Source organism: Plectropomus leopardus, chromosome 9, assembly GCF_026936395.1.
Source record: "Plectropomus leopardus strain MGB_pleo_1.0 chromosome 9, ASM2693639v1, whole genome shotgun sequence".
NCBI classification, from domain to species: domain Eukaryota; kingdom Metazoa; phylum Chordata; class Actinopteri; order Perciformes; family Serranidae; genus Plectropomus; species Plectropomus leopardus.
In genome coordinates, this window is record NC_142184.1 from 5,241,335 (window position 1) to 5,257,465 (window position 16,131).

A 16,131-nucleotide genomic window follows, 5' to 3' on the forward strand; every position below is an offset into this window, starting at 1 on the left:
AAGCACCATTTGCAGGATTACAGGAATACACCTGTATTATGCAGGTCTTATTTATCCACCCGTATACTCAGTACTTCCCAAAAAGACAGGCCTCTTTGATGTGGCACTGACCTGACCTGTTGTCTCAAAGCCAGACTGCACTGACAAAAACACTCATTTTAGCTCACTGAACACCAGAGCTTCTGGTCCACCACTGCCTTGACTGGTAGTTTGTTTGTGTTATTGTGTGACTTTGGTGAATTCAATCTAACCCTTTAAACCACCAAAGTCACACAATAACACAAAGAAACTATCAATCAAAACAGCGGTAGCTAGACCGGTGACTCCCATGATCAGCGAAGTAAATTTATCATTTTTGTCAGTGGACTCTGGCTTTGAAGAGAGCATAGATATGCTTCACTTTGAGTTCAGTTCCCCTTTTGAAAGCTTGTCTTTTTTGAATAAATGAGACTTAGGTTATACTGCATGAGTTGTGTGAGAGTTTGTAAAGTGATGTTTTGATATAGTTTTGCTGTTTTTACACACAGACCTATTTTAATCAGTTCATTAAGAATGTATGCAGTTTTTGGATTCTTTGTTCACCTGATGCATGCCAGAAAAACGTTATCTTCATGAATTCAAGTTAATATTGGCTATACGTAAGTACGTTTTGTAAAGTAAGTCAGTTTTGGGTTTGGCCTACTGTATTCTGCAGCGTCTACATTTTTTTGTTTGTTTTGCTTTGTTGCAATTATGCAAACATCTGTTGGTCTCTAACATAGGATTCTTTATATGAAAAAGCACTGCAGTGCTGTGAAGAGTGATGTAGGCTACTGTTCATAGCAGTCAGTGGTATATATATATATATATATATATATATATATATATTTGACTGTTTTTATTGTGTTAAGGTTTGTCTCCGCACTGCAGCACAGTTTCTTGCAAAGGTTAAAATGAGAGGCGACAATGAAACAGATTTCTGTTTAAATCCACTTTAAGGAGAGAAATAATAATGATAAACGGCTATTGGCAGCAACTGCAGTAATTACAAGCACAATAATGATGTCTTCAACATCGGAAAGTATTTAAAAATTGCATATGGAATCCTAAAAGGAACCCAACATAATTCTTAGAGTTTGCACGGGAAATAATTAATGAACTTGGGGTCACGTTTTAGCATTTAACCCCTGGCACTTAACACAAGCAGAGAGCATCTTCCATTAAGTGACACTGGTGAACTCCCAGGAGCACATTACATCGACAAATCCATTAAAACCAGATGAAAAACATCATCACTAAGTAGTTGGATTAAAAGGAGGCCGTGCTGTTCAATATTTTCTTGTCATATAACATTTGACATGTCTTAATTACAAAGTATTTTAATAATACCATAGATCATTGTTACAAAATACTTCATTGGGTTTATATGTTTTTTTTTCTGCACACTGACTTTTGTCTGATATTCTGTGATCATGGTTTAATGCATTTTATTCTGCAACATTTTTTTTTGAGGGAAAGTTTTACACTTGAAAACTTAAACTAATCCTGTCATCCTCTTGTCCTCTCTGTTATGTTTGCACAAAAGTACACTGCTACACAGCATGTCTGCATTTCTGGGAAGAAAAAAAATTCCTTTTCCTCTAGAATAATTTTTATAGAGACTTAATATTCCGTCTACGTCACCCCTGTTTTTCTCTGATACTTTCTTCACCTTCACTCCTGTTTACACCTGTTATTAACACGTGTTTTAGATAAAAAGTGGACAGCACCAAATACAAGTGTTAACAACCACCAAGATGCACTGTGATGATCACTCAAACTGCTTACCGTGGTGGTCTGTGATGCATTTGACCACATATCTTTTGTAGTGTAGACGCCCTGATGTGTCAGCGACAAGGACTACATCATCAGTGCAGGACGTAGTGGTTGTTTTGGTGACGTCGTTAAAGCTCTAATACCCCTTTTCCACCACAGTTAGCATTTTAATGCATATTTTGTTTGGGTTTTTTTAACTCTTTGAAACTTGAGCATATTGGCTTGATTTCTTTCAAAAACACAGAAAGAAGGCAATGAGCGATGAAAAAAAAGACCTAAAAATTAGCAAGAAATTATTAAAAAATTACAAGAAAATTACTTGTATATTAGTAAAAAAAACAAACAAACTAAAAAAAGCTTAAAAATTTGTAATAATTTTGTGATGAAATTTTAAATATGTTACTATGATAATTATAAATGTAACTTTTTTCCTCTTTTTTTCATTTTTCCCTGGCTTTTCAAAACAATAATTTTCTACATCTACTCATTTCTTGTAATCTGTTGAACATTTCTAAATGTAATCAGCCTTAAATATTTAATTTTAATTAATTGATTATTTCTAATAACTATTTTTTAAAAAATATTTTACCCTCTTTCTTTCTCTCTCCTTTTTCTGTTTTTTAATTTTCAGTTCATTTTTTTGGTCAGCTTTTATTAACGTCATTCTTTGCCTTTTTAGCCATGTTTTCAAAAACAAATAAAAACCAATTTGCTCTGATTTCAAAGGTTTAAATGCTTGTGAAAGACCTTCGCAACACAAGAAACCCAACGATGATGCAGATTTCAAGGGGTTGAAGGGAAGATTGTTCTAGAAATTTTGCATGATTTAATTTGTGCTCATTCAGAGGTAGTGTAATGAAGTGCTTAATTAATTCAAAGCAGTTCAGTTATTTTTAAAGTGTAGATTACTTTGTTTCCCTGGCACAAAAAAGAATAAATAACAAACCCCAAATCCCCACTGTTAAAACATCGGTATTGGCTATCGGCCATATTTTTATTTTAAACATCAGAATCGGCCCTCAATTTCAAAATTGGTGCATCCCTAGTTAAGTTAGAAAGTAAATTTGTACTTTTTATTTTCATTTAATATTAGAATTTATTATTTTATTATTTATTCTTTTGATCATGTTATTTTATTATTATTATTTTTGCAATTTGTATTTATGTTATTTATTTATTATTTTCATTTTTGGGGAGGCTTGTCTATGGTACCAAATGTGTTAGAACCAACACTACCACTTGTGTTCAGATCTGAAACCTGTGTTCATACCAGGTGTAAATGGGCTCTTTTTGTACCCTCCTTTCTCTTCTGTTCTCTTGTACTCCCAGTCTTTGTCCTTCACAGTCCAACAGTTTCAGTCATCCAAGTCTCTGGTGTCAGACCCCATCGGGAAGAGCATATCACTCTCTAAGGAGAGGTTGCTGCCAAGGCCGGCCATGCGGCTCCGCAGCAGGAAGTGAGTCCTCCTCTGCAGCAGCCTCTGCTGCTCCTGCTTCAGCTCCACGTACGACCGCGAGAAAGTGTGGAAGATGGATGTGACAGGAAAGGCCATGAGGAGGATCCCGCTCAGGATGCTGCTCAGAGCCACCACCTGGCCCGGGATGCTCCTTGGCACCATGTCTCCATAGCCCACTGTCGTCATGGTGATGACCGCCCACCAGTAGGTAGCAGGGATGCTAGTGAACTCCTGCGTGGTGGCCATTTCATTCTCAATCAAGTACAGCAGGGGGGAATACAGTGCGATGGCCACACACAAGAAGAGGAGGAGCAGTCCGAACTCCCGCGTGCAGCGGCGTGCTGTCAGGCCCAGAGTCTGCAGGCCCAGCGAATGGCGAGCCAGACGCATCACATAGAGGATCCGCAGGGCTCTCAGGACGCGCAGCACCAAGCCCACTTTGTCCAAGTAGCTGCTGCCAGAGCCCAGACGCTTCTCCCCTTTGGAGGTGCTGTCCACCACCAGGGTGATGTAGTACGGCAGGATGGCCACTACGTCTATGAGGTTCAGGGGCTGCCGGAGGAAGGCCAGCTTGCTGCGGTCTTGGATGAAGCGCAGGGTGAACTCCAGGGAGAACCAGGCCACGCACACCGTCTCCACGATGAAGATGTTGTAGCACATCTGGGAACATGTGCCCTGGTGAGGAGAGACACATGAGAGAGTTTATTCATCATCAGCATGTGTGAGTGGGAGCTGTCGTCACTAGAGGGAACCACTTCTATGTGAAACCCAGGAGCTGAGCACGCTGGGATGCAGCACTGAACAGAACATGCAAAATGTTTCTACAACAAACACAATAAAGAAAGGACAGATGTTTAATCATCATATATCAAGTTCACACACAAATAAGAAAGTTTTAGGGGTGTTAACTTTGATTTAATGTATGATATGTGCCATAAAAACAGCTACTGTTTTATTTATGCTGTTCTTCAGAAAGTGTGTTTTAAAGGGACAGTTCACCCCCAAATCAAAAATATGTATTTCTCCTCTTACCTGTTTTGTTATTTATCAGTCAGATTGTTTGGTGTGAGTTGTGTTGGAGATATCGGCTGTAAATATGTCTCCTCTCTCCAATATAATAGAACTAGATGGCACACTATCGGTGCTCAAAGTGCCAAAAAATACATTTGAAAAACTCAAAAACTGCATATTTTGGCACTTTGAACACCACAAGCTGAGTCCCATCTAGTCCTATGATAATGGAGAGAAGGCAGACGTCTCTACAGCTGATACCTCCAACACTTGGAAACTCACACCAAAACAATCTAGACTGATAAATAGCACTACAGGTAAAAACAGAAAAAAAATGTGTTTTTGATTTGGGGCAAACTGTCCCTTTAAGCCTTTTTATGGAAAGGCGGATGTTTGTTTTTTTTTAGATATAATAATAATGCTGATTCAATGTGTGGCTGAGGAGGTTCAAAGCATTTCAAAGCACATAGCGCATAGCACAGAGCTGTTGAATATGGTCCATATCAGGGCAAAATATCATTATGAAACACACTCCCACAGAGGAGAAGATGGTTTGAGTAGACCCATACAAGCACCTGCAAATTCCCACTAAAGCTGTTCTCGCTCAGAGAGAGAGGAACACATTTTAATGCAACACTTTGTTGTCTGGCTGCGAGAAATTAGAAGCGGCAGAGTTGTTAGGATGTGATTACTGGCACTTTTAATTAAAAAAAGCTTAATTGAAACATACAGAGAATACTGAAGTGTGAATACAAAGCGAGTGTGTCAGGTGGAATATTATACTGCAACTTCATTAGATCAAGCGCACTCACTGAACTTCTTTTATTTCATTTTCAATATCTCTTCTTTTCCCAGAACGCCATTTGTGATCGGTTTATCTGAGTAACTCTGTAACTGAGAAGATGCTGAACTCATCTCACATTTAATCACTTCATGTACTGGAGTTCCACGAAGCCACATGACTAAATGAAACACACAGAGTCACAGAGCAAGATTAAAGTACTGGATGAGAGCAGCATGAAATGTGGTTAGCAGTTACTCAAAAAAAAAAAAAAAGGTTGAGATTTTGGTTTTGCCCTCCACCCACTGACACTACCACACATACACTACCTGGACTCGATTTCCTGGGTATATACAAGAAGTGAAAGTAGGGCATTTGAATATCACACAAACTTTTTTTGAGAGATTTAAGAGAAATAAATTTATTAAAGGAATAATGTGTAAGATTTAGGGGGATTAAGTGGCATCTAGTGGTAGATTGCAATTAGCTGAATCTTCTACTGGTCAGAATTCAGTGTTCATTTTGTAAGGAGGATTTTAAAGTGAGCCGAATTATCAGTAGAGGTCTCTTCCTATCCAAAACAAATGGACCCAGTGATTTAAACAGATAAAATCACAGAATAAAGCAGTTTGATGTGACAAATCAGTGTTTCTCCTATGCTGATCAGCTCATTCAAGACAGGCCATAAGCTAATTATCAGTATTTTCCTCTCGAAAATAAATGTTTTTGGTGTTTAAACCAGGAAAAACATTGACTAAAGCAGTTTCACGTTACAAATTAATGTTTCTTCAACCCTGTTTGGCATGTTGCAGACGGGTTGCTCGCCCAGCACCTGCTAATCTGTGCTCACCTTTTCTTGTTTTTTTTGTTATAATTTAAGATAGGAGGTTTTTACCAGAAGCCACATTATCCACAGAGGTCTCTTCCTCTCCAAAACAAAAGGATCCAGTGATTTAAACAGATTAAAACACTCAATAAAACAGTTTTATGTTAAAAATCTGTGTTTTTCTAATGCTGTTTGGCTCGCTGGCTGATAACTACAATGGCCGACACAAAAACGCTAATGGCCCTATCGAGAACCAGTGTTTGCTTTGTCTCTTATGGCTGCTGTAGAAACATGACTGTGCAACATAGTGATCTCCATAAAGTAAGACCTGCTCCCTGTGCAGATATAAAAGTTTCATCCAAAGATAACAAAAACACAACAGTTCTTAGTTATAGGTGATTGCACACCAGAGAAATATTATATTATATTATATTATATTCCATATTTGCCAATATACCCCCCTAAATCCTACAAACTGCTTCTTTAAAAACCTATTTGCACTTTGCAATAAAATAATGTGCATGGCTCAAATATTCCCTTTTGCTTTGAATTGACGAAAGAGGCCAGTATGCTAATTAGGACTGTGATTGAAGTCAAACATAATAACGAAAGCTGACGTCTTCAAATAGTTTTGTCTAATCTGGAAAAACAACTTTCTCTCTCAGCAGTCTCCTTTTTCTCTCAGCGAGGAGGTTTTAAATGACATGACAGATGAGACATGCCATCATTAGAACTTTTTAATGACTGCTTTTCAAAAGAACACGTCAATTAACCTCAGTTTAGCTTTTGCATGCAGCTCAGACAAAGCCAACATCACCACAGGGCTGGGTTCGAATGTTCACTGTCACTACTTTGGTGTCTCTTTACGAACTACAATTACCCCTCCGTAGTTGTATGCCTCCGCGCATCAGTCAAGTTTCTCCTCCAATTTACATCCATGTCTGTGTTTTATGCAGAACCTTATGATATCACAGCTGACCTTTGACCTCTCGGATATAAAATGTCATTTCGTCATTACATCCTATTAGAAATGTTTACAGTTTCATTGTTATTAGCACAAGAATTCATGTTTTGTGAGGTCTCCCCGACTTTCACCTTTGACCCTCGACCACCAAATTTTAATCAGCTTATTCTTCAGTCCAAGTGAACATTTGTGCTGAATTTGAAAAAATTCCCTCAAGGGGTTCTTGATATATCGCAATCACAAGTTATATATATATATATATATATATATATATACACACACACACACGAAATACTTGTTTGTTTAGTGTTTTTTCTACTTTTTTTGCCATGTTTGAAATAAAGATCTAACTAGTATCTAGTTTGTGCCAAATCTGAACACAAAAATTGAGGAGTTCTTGAGATACTGCATGCACAAGAATGACACAGACAAGGTCACAGTGACCTTGACCTTTGACCTATGACCAGCAAAATTTTACCAGTTCATCACTGATCCATATGGACCTTTGTGCCAAATTTGAAAAAATTCCAACAAGGTATTTTTCAAATAGCGCTCATGAGAATGGGATGAAAGGACAGACGGACGAATTGACTACACTCTGTCTCCGGCGGTGGTATGTTGAATGCCTTTACTCACCGCCTCCTCCTCCTCTCTCATGGCTGGCATGGTGCTGATGGACAGGTTAACGGCAGTGATGGTGACAAACAGCACTGACAAACAAGCGAAGATCTTCCCCGGCAGGCCCGAGTGAGGCCTCTCCACCATGTCTCTCAGCTTGCCCATGCAGCGATTGAGCCGGGACTCCGCTGCGTGCTCCCCGTGGCCGCTGTCTGAATCCAACAGATCGTCCAGGAGTTCCTCCTCCTCCTCCGCCCTCTCCATCGCCTCAAACTCCTCCACACGCTGCAGCAGACGCCGGCGACAGCACCACTCCAGACTCTCCTCAGGGACCCCCCAGTACAGCAGCTCCTCCCTGAAGGAGAGCGCGCACATCTCCCTGAGGGACCGCAGCTTCCCTGCACGCAAGAAGGTCAGGATGGTACGGAAGGCACAGGGGCTGCGGTCGAAGAAGAACTCGTTGTGCGTGACATCATAGTCATCGCAGATACGCATGATGTCGTCGAAGCTGCTGCAGAGGTGCAGCTGGCCCAGGCGAGACAGGGGGAAGTCCTCCAAGGTGGTCCAGGGGAGCTGGTAACGCAGGCCACCCACATTGATGATGGCGTGGAGTTTGCGGGCGCTGGACAGGAGTGTGTCCCCGTGGATGGAGCTGAGCTCAGGGGCACGCTGCGCCCGGTTGTAGAAGGCCCCCTTTCGAGCCTCCTCCTCTTGCAGGGGAGGTGGGTTGAGGGAGCAGTCGGAGGCACAGCTCAGGGCACTGTAGTCGTAGTCGGAGCCATCACCTGCCAACAGGGTCATCTTTACTGGTCCACTCACATCCCTGTGATCAACATGTCACCATCACACTGTCACCTGCAGAGAACAACACATTACTTTCACAGAGGCGGGACCGAATCATCGTTTTGCAAGTCAAAAGTAAGTCTCATGTCCTTGCACTCAAGTCCCAAGTCAAGACAGACAAGTGCTGATTCAAGGCCTAAGTCAAGATAGGCAAATGCTGAGTCAAGTCCCAAATCAAGACAAGCAAGTCCCAAGTCCCCCATAATAATAAGTCCCCCCAATTCCTAAGATTGGAGTTTTGAGTCATAAACATGTCATAATGCAGTCTTCACAAAAAGTAATGCCATTTAAGGACAGATTAATTAATAGTAAAATCTACAAACTTCATAAATGCTTTTTATAAAATATGAATTTATTTGTTAAACACGTTTGCTGAAAGTTGTTGGGTCTCCATCTGTAATTTTTGACCTGCATGTTTTTTTGTTTTTTGTTTTAAACCAGTCACAAACATCACCCGACAAGCCCTGAAATGGAACCAACAAGGAACAAGGGAAAGAGGTCGGCCCAAGACCAGCTGGAGACGAGAGGCTCAGTAAGAAATGTCGCAGAGTGGGCTCAACTGGGGAGACCTAGAAAAAACTGGGAACAGCCGAGTGAAATGGAAATCATTTGTCAATGGCCTATGCTCTTTGGAGGGGCAAAGGGCTTTTTTTTTTGTATACCGCAATACTTTTTTGTTGACCAACTGTAGTTTCTGTACACCATTTAGATTATCTTTGGTGTTACTTTTTCCGACTAGCATCAGAAATGTAATGTTAGTTCTTCTTGGTTTACCTCTGAAACTTTATGGGATGCTGTTGGATTGGTTTCAGTGTTTCATCAGTGTTATAGTCCAATCAAGTTGCCAGTCTTTTTAGTCTAAAGTCATCAAGTTCATGACTCTAATTCAACTTGAGTCCAAGTCATCTGAATTAAGTCCACACCTCTGAGTCTTACAGATCTGATAAAATGGGCCTTATTGTTTGAGTGTTGTTTAGTGGAACACACTAGATTTTTCATTTTGATTCAATTGAAGTTTATGGCTTTGATTTATTGAGGAGCTTTTGTGATAGTTTACTGTAAACCTACATAAACTCACAGGGACTGTGTGAGTTACAGTAAATTGCAGCAATGCTGACACTGTTTCTTTAACACCATGCCATTGTGCTTCACCACTAAAAACACATCCCTTTTACCCAAGAATGAGTAATACCACAATGCAGCATTGTTGCAGCAGGAGCCACTTAGATTATTGGCATTTTAACTCTAATGGCCACTTGTCATTATAAAGGCAGAGCCATGTGTAAATAATTCCTGCCTGCAGAAAAACCCACTCACTGAGGAAATGTATTGAAAACAGGAAAAATATGTTTGAAATATTGCACCACAAAGACACTTTTTTAAATTTGTTAAGACACAGTAGAGTTGGGAGTACCGATTCAGTATAGTATTGCAATATGTATGGCAGTATCATATTGAAACACGGATGCCAAGTATTGATTTTTTTATTATCTAAATTATTAATATTACAAATACAAATTAAAATGTTTGTAATCTATACTACATAAATCACTCTCTCAGTCCACTATATACATTTTGCTGCAATAAGTCAAAATGTGGAAGCTTCTTATTAGATATATTTATTATTAGTGAAAACAAATGCTAACAAAGCTTTCTTGTGGTGACAAAATTTGCAGCTGAAAAAAATTAAAATTGCAATAAAATTGTATTGTGACTTCAGTATCATGATGACATCATATCGTGGATTTCCAACCCTAAGATACAGGAAAACTCCAATAATATTAAAATGAGGATTAAAGCATAGTGCAAACTTTTAGGAACAGTGTAGTTAGCTTCTCTGCTTGTTTACTGTTATTTTTTATGGTGGTTAACCAGGCCAGTAGAGATTATAAACAGGGACAACTTTTTCCAAACTGTCACCCTCCCACTCTTAGCTCTAATACCAACAGGGGCATTTTCAGTCTCACCTCAATCAAACGCCTCTATGGGGACTAACTAACTGTCATCACACGCAAATAGAATTTGGCCCATTAAATCTACAAGACAGTCAGTTTTACAGGCCAGTTTATGCACTTCAAAGGCTGTTTAGGCTCCTTAGTGTGCAGAAAGTGCTCAAAGATAGCATGTATTAGTTGTATGTGGAACAAGCCACGATGCCTTATAATAGCTCTAAAACTTCAGCAGGGTTTCATTGGTACAATGTGTTTCTTTATAGGAATAGTTGCTGTTTTTTACCTTTTACAAACATGCAAATCAGGTTTGCTCAGTTGCCTGCTTTGCATGGACAGTGGAAGTCATTGTTTGACATTTTGGGAAATTCACTGAGAGATTGATGAGAGGATTTATAGCAGTCTTGAATAAAATAGAGGTATTTATCTTTTCATCTCACTCTTGGCAGGAAAGTGATAAAGCGTACTTGCCTTTTCTCTAGGACCACAGGATGACAAAAGAGATAACACTGCAGAGGAAAGGGAGGTGTGCCGCAATACAGAGCGTGTTGCGTGAGATTGTGAGAACAAATCACTCAGATCTCTGTCACTCCCATTAGAGCACCAACTGAATATTAAATCAAGCTTCTATACCTAAAGACTTTATCCACAAATTGCATTACAAAAACATGTCCGTGCCATTATCACAGCAGTATGAGTATTTCAGTCATGCATCATTAAACAAGATCACTGATGTGGATACATCAGTCATTGAGGGATAACAATTTCACTCCCGACTGTGTGCATGAACATCTGTTACCCACAGCAGCCTGGGAATTAGAAATAATGGCCTGATGTTATACTGGCTGTTGTTAGATAATTCACTGATGTAACTGCTATGTGCCGCCACTGAACAAGCTATATTTAAACAGTGTGTGTTCTTTGTATCTCAACAGCTAGACTGAGTGGCTTTCAGAAAGGTGTTGGTTGAGGTGTGTTCTGACGTCCTGCCAGTATTTGTTTATATATCTTTTTCAAGCACAACAAGAGAGATTAATGGAGAGAAAGAACAATACCTAAGAATAGGAGAGACGAGCAAAGAGAAAATGTTTACCGGATGTCACCAGTGCAGTGAGGACCTTGTGGCCTGTGTCCAAACTAATTTAATCAATTACAGTAATTTAGGGGGGAGGCAGGTTAGCCAGCCGGGAATTAAAATGTCAGTGCCTGGATTTGCTGCACCACCAATTCTGGGTCAGGAACAAGGCCTCGGCTTCTAAAATGGGGACATGAATGTGTCACTGAGCGGTTATTAGGCACCTGCACTGTCAGCCTCCGTGACCCGCTGATTACAGTTGGCACCATCCTCCACCCATGAAATTAGAGCAAATCTACCCCAAATTCTGCTCTCTAACTTTCTGCCTGGTTGTATTAGAGGGACGTTTTGCAAATTTTCAACCAGCTTTGTATCCAGTCAATGTGGGTACTATGTGTAGATGAGCTGTGGTAAACTTCCCTCCATCTAACCAGTGCCAAGATATCCCTCTTTCCCCCTGCAAAACTCAGCCAGAACATACACATTGTTACAAAGCATGTCATACTGTAGAGTTTCAGTGGCTCTTGGGGCTGTTGCTCAAACTATAGGCTGGACCTCCACATTTTTGTAATGCCTGCTACCCAAACCGCCACCGCCAACACAAAGTATAGACAACACATTCTCATCCCAAGTCGTCACATATTGCTGCTTTGAGGTGGACTACCGCGTCCACATATCACACTCTAGGTATCTGAGATGTTAACATGATTACATGGTGGGATTATGCTGCACATGGTTGTGTTTAGGCAACAAAAGCAGACGCAACCCAACGCCAGGACGTCAACAAAAGAACATGCTGGCACGGATGGTTAGGTTTAGCCAAAGGGGGGACATGTAAGGTTCAGAAAAAAACATCACATTCAGACGGGAAGCAAACACCAGACTCCCGCATGAAAGTCCTGGAATTTTTTCTTGCGCTTCTTATATTACATCATTACCAGCAGCACTCTCACCTGGCGCTGCCCGTCCACGTATTATGCAGCTGCAGCATATGTAGTCTGGTCTTCTGATCGTCCAGCAACATATCATAACACTGCAAACAGTTCTGTCCAGTTCTGTCCCATCTGACGCCGCCGGGTTGTGTATCGTACAACCACGAAAGGTGGCTTTTGGCATTAGGATCTTATGTCAAAGTCACTGCAGAAGCAGCAGTATTTGACAACTTCAAAATGAGAACCAGCAGGTGTAGGAGTGCTTTAAGAGACCGACCCAGTCCTCTCTCTCTTTCATACTCAGACCGCAATCCGATCAAATGGTAAAACTAGTCAGTGCGATTATAATACATCCAGATTATGTTACGGCACTGCCTATTTCTCACAAAATTTATTTTAAACACATTTTAGTACCATTTTTAGCTGCAATAGCAAGAGTTTGTGAACCTGAAGTGGGTGCCATACTGTTTCCTGCACAGTGAAAATGGAGACAAAGAACACTGCACTGCACTGTGGAAAAAAAGAACATTAAACGCCTAAAACAATGCAGCGCTGATCAAATATGAACCACAAAATGAAAGAATATTTACGTCTTTCTAATACACAGACAGCCTAGTTTTATTAAAAGGCCATCTTTTCAGTGGTGAAATGCTTCTTTAACCTACAATACTTCTTGACAGTGTTTAATTTTGGGTATTATTAAATGCTGAAAAGGTCAACACATCAAGAGGTATAATGGAGATCTTTAATCATTGTCTATGAAATCAACACTAGAGTTGTTCAGCAAAACCAAAACATAAGAATGAAAATCATCTCTCAAAACAGTGTGATATCCCTCCTTTTTTGCTGCTACACATCCGTAAATTCTCACTTCTCTCTCCATGTGGCGGAGGTTATCAATACGCCTACAACGTATCACCAGTGTGGATATGCACAGGCCTCCGCCACTCTCCTACTAGATTAAATCACACTTAACCCCTTGAGGCTGTTTGATTTCTCACTTTGCCTTTAAACCGACTGTGCTTTTGCCTATCCACAGTCACAGGAGCATTTTTTTTTTTTAACTCTCGTGTTTTTTTCTCCTCTCTGTTGTGCCTCAGATGTCTCCTCTGGGGGACGGAGTCTATCTAGGAAGGAGAGATGAAACACTGCAAAGACAAGCGAAGCCTGTTCTCCCCAGATCGGCTGAGGTCTGGCCTCTCTCTGTGCCAGCGTTATCACAGCTAAGCCACAGGGCATGTTCTCCAGATTGCCTGGTGAGTCACTGGGTTGTGAGTCTCTGTTGCCTCACCGCATAGAGCATGCATTACCCACAGTGCCCTCCTCAAGAGTCTTTGGAGAGCTTCGCTGCCGCCAGTCTTCATTCAGACAATTTTAATGAGCATAATAATGATAGCGATCACTGCCAGGTCAAAGCAGAGCGAATCTTCAAAGAACTCTGAAGCCTTTTAAAAGTCGAAGTTCAGTCTGCAGAGAAATGTGTGCAACATTCCTGCTCAATGCGGAGGGTACTGACTGATGTAAATCTATTTTAACTGAACACGTGCAAAATCCAAAGAGACATGAATAGTTTATCACTGATAACTATTTATGGCTGCATAGCTCCACATAGGCGTGTAATTTGCAAAGAGTCACAATCTGCCAGATTTTTCCAATCTGTCTCTCAATCGAGGATTTGCAATTCAACCCGACTCAGTCTGTGAAACACAAACACATGGTAATTATATGGGTGATCAGTATTTCCGATGAAAATTAGAACCTCAGAGACTTACAATTAAACTGAAACATATTTAACAGCTGTTTGCCTCCTGCTGACAGGTGTTCAGAGTGCAGTCTTCTTTATTTTGTTGCACGTTGCCTCGTTCTTATTGGCGTAGGCATAATGTAACATTGTGAGATAACGCTCTGGATCAAGATGTTTCCCAATGATAGATGTCATCCTGTTGTCATCCTGCCAAACTAAAAACTTGATGAACGCACAGTTTCTGTCAATTTAGGTAGTTCTTATCACGCTAATGGTTACTCAAGTCTTCCGTTTTTCTGATACCTTTGGTTTTAATTAGTTATATGAAGCTATATAAAATAAACTATATAAACAGGAGGTTTGACATCATGATTGACAGCAGTGTGTGCCAATCGGTGTGCTTGCGATCAATAGCGCTGCCTCGATTATTGGTGTAATTAATTTGTCGATTAATCTTTTTTTTAAAAAACAATAAAAACTTTGCGTATTTCAAACTATACCAAATGTGTTTTTTCCTCATTCAAGGCTCACAGCAACATATTAAAAATACAGTGACAGCATTACATAGCCTATCAATTGATCAATTGAATTTCTAACCATCTATTAACTGACTGTGATTTGTTATCATCCCTAGCAGGAACTCATTTTTTGTGCCCTAAAATTCATTGTTTGGAATGTTGATACATGGAAACTCCTGAAAAATCTTGCTTTCAAGAGTCCTATTCTGGTTATATTTCCTTCTTTGTGTTGAACAGCACCAACAAGCCCTTTTCCTTTGTAGTTTGGCTAACATTTGGTTTGCAACAGTAATCCTAATTTCCTTTGTAAATGAACATATCTGTTTCACCAAAAACATCTGGTCTATGTTGCTTCACTTTCCCCTTACGAGCTTGATCGTAACAAGCAGCATGTAACCTCATGTCATGTGAAGAGGAACGAGCAACCACAGCCAGCAGATATCTTTCCCTTCTTACGCAAACATCAGTCTGTGGTAAACACACAGGAGAAGTTGATTGTTTTAATGCAGGGCTAAAGACAGATTTACATCTATCTCATGGACAATATTTTAATCAGCACTCATAAAAAACAGCACCTGGAAAAAGATCCGCTCTGCAGTTAGTATTTCTGGCATGTTGACCATAATGCGGTGCTGGTTGTGGTCACTTAGCAACCTCAGACACAACCTGCCTCTGTGCGCTTAAAAGTTGGCACCAGAGTAGACACAAGAATAGCACCCAACGCGAGATCTCATGTTTTCCAGGTGGTAAAAAACGCAGCATGTGTCCTGGCCTCTGAGACTCATTTATACTCCCTTTACATACAAAAATAAACATGTCTGTTTTAAATATTGCAATCATCACTGCCCTCATACATTAATGTGTCCTTTAAGATAGCACAGATACAGCCAGTAGACAGCACTAGAGGGTGGAGTCAAAAGTTTTACACAACAACAAACAAGGCAACAGCGGAAAAGGTCCTGATATTGTAACTTTTGCTCCATTTTGTCCATACGCAAAAGTTCTTACAAAACATGCACAAATATGGATGAAATGAATGCAGAGTATGAACATACAGAAGGCTCTGTTCATCTTCATCTCCATATGTAACACTGAGCATAAATTAGACCTTACCCTGCCTTTGACTGGCTTTCCCTGATATTCTTATCCCTGATGCTAACCAGTCCCACTCATATTTGAACCTAACCAAGCCAACCAAAAAGGCAACAAGTACTAACCTACTCCTTGAGGGTTGGGTAAGTCATGCCTTCACTATTGCAGAAAATGTAAATTTGCCTATTGTGCAAACTATGGCTCCAAATGATATCACCAGCGCAAGATGGCAGTGGCCAAATTCAGGAAAATTTGCCATAATTTTTGTGCATTGGAGGTAATTGGAAACACATTTTCTATCTTTACATACAGCCTGTGGTTCTCCTCAACAACCACTTCTCCTCCTGTTCCCTGAACAGCTCAATATTCTCTAATGGACTATAAGAGCGTGGTTTTTCCAGAAATGGACTTAAAACCACCGAGACCCAACTTTCTCTCTCTCTCTCTCTCTCTCTCTGTCTGAAATACGGTTAAAGGCTGAAACAGTCAGGCATGCCAGAAGCAGTTCTACCCCAGTAGCCCTTTCC

At 40.3% G+C, this 16,131-nt stretch overlaps 1 protein-coding gene across 2 annotated transcripts in view; it reads right to left on the reverse strand.

The window, feature by feature from the left end:
* Positions 1 to 962: 962 nt before the first annotated feature.
* The window catches only part of kcng1 (potassium voltage-gated channel, subfamily G, member 1), a 44,619-nt gene continuing 29,450 nt past the window's right edge, over positions 963 to 16,131 (reverse strand). For both annotated transcript variants that reach the window (XM_088081768.1, XM_042492157.2), the window contains exons 6-7: positions 7,470 to 8,306; positions 963 to 3,926 (exon numbers count right to left, since the gene is read on the reverse strand). In XM_088081768.1, the coding sequence (XP_087937894.1) occupies positions 3,150 to 3,926; positions 7,470 to 8,252 (1,560 nt within the window). In that variant the 5' untranslated portion in view covers positions 8,253 to 8,306 and the 3' untranslated portion in view covers positions 963 to 3,149. The remainder of the gene's footprint in view (positions 3,927 to 7,469; positions 8,307 to 16,131) is intronic.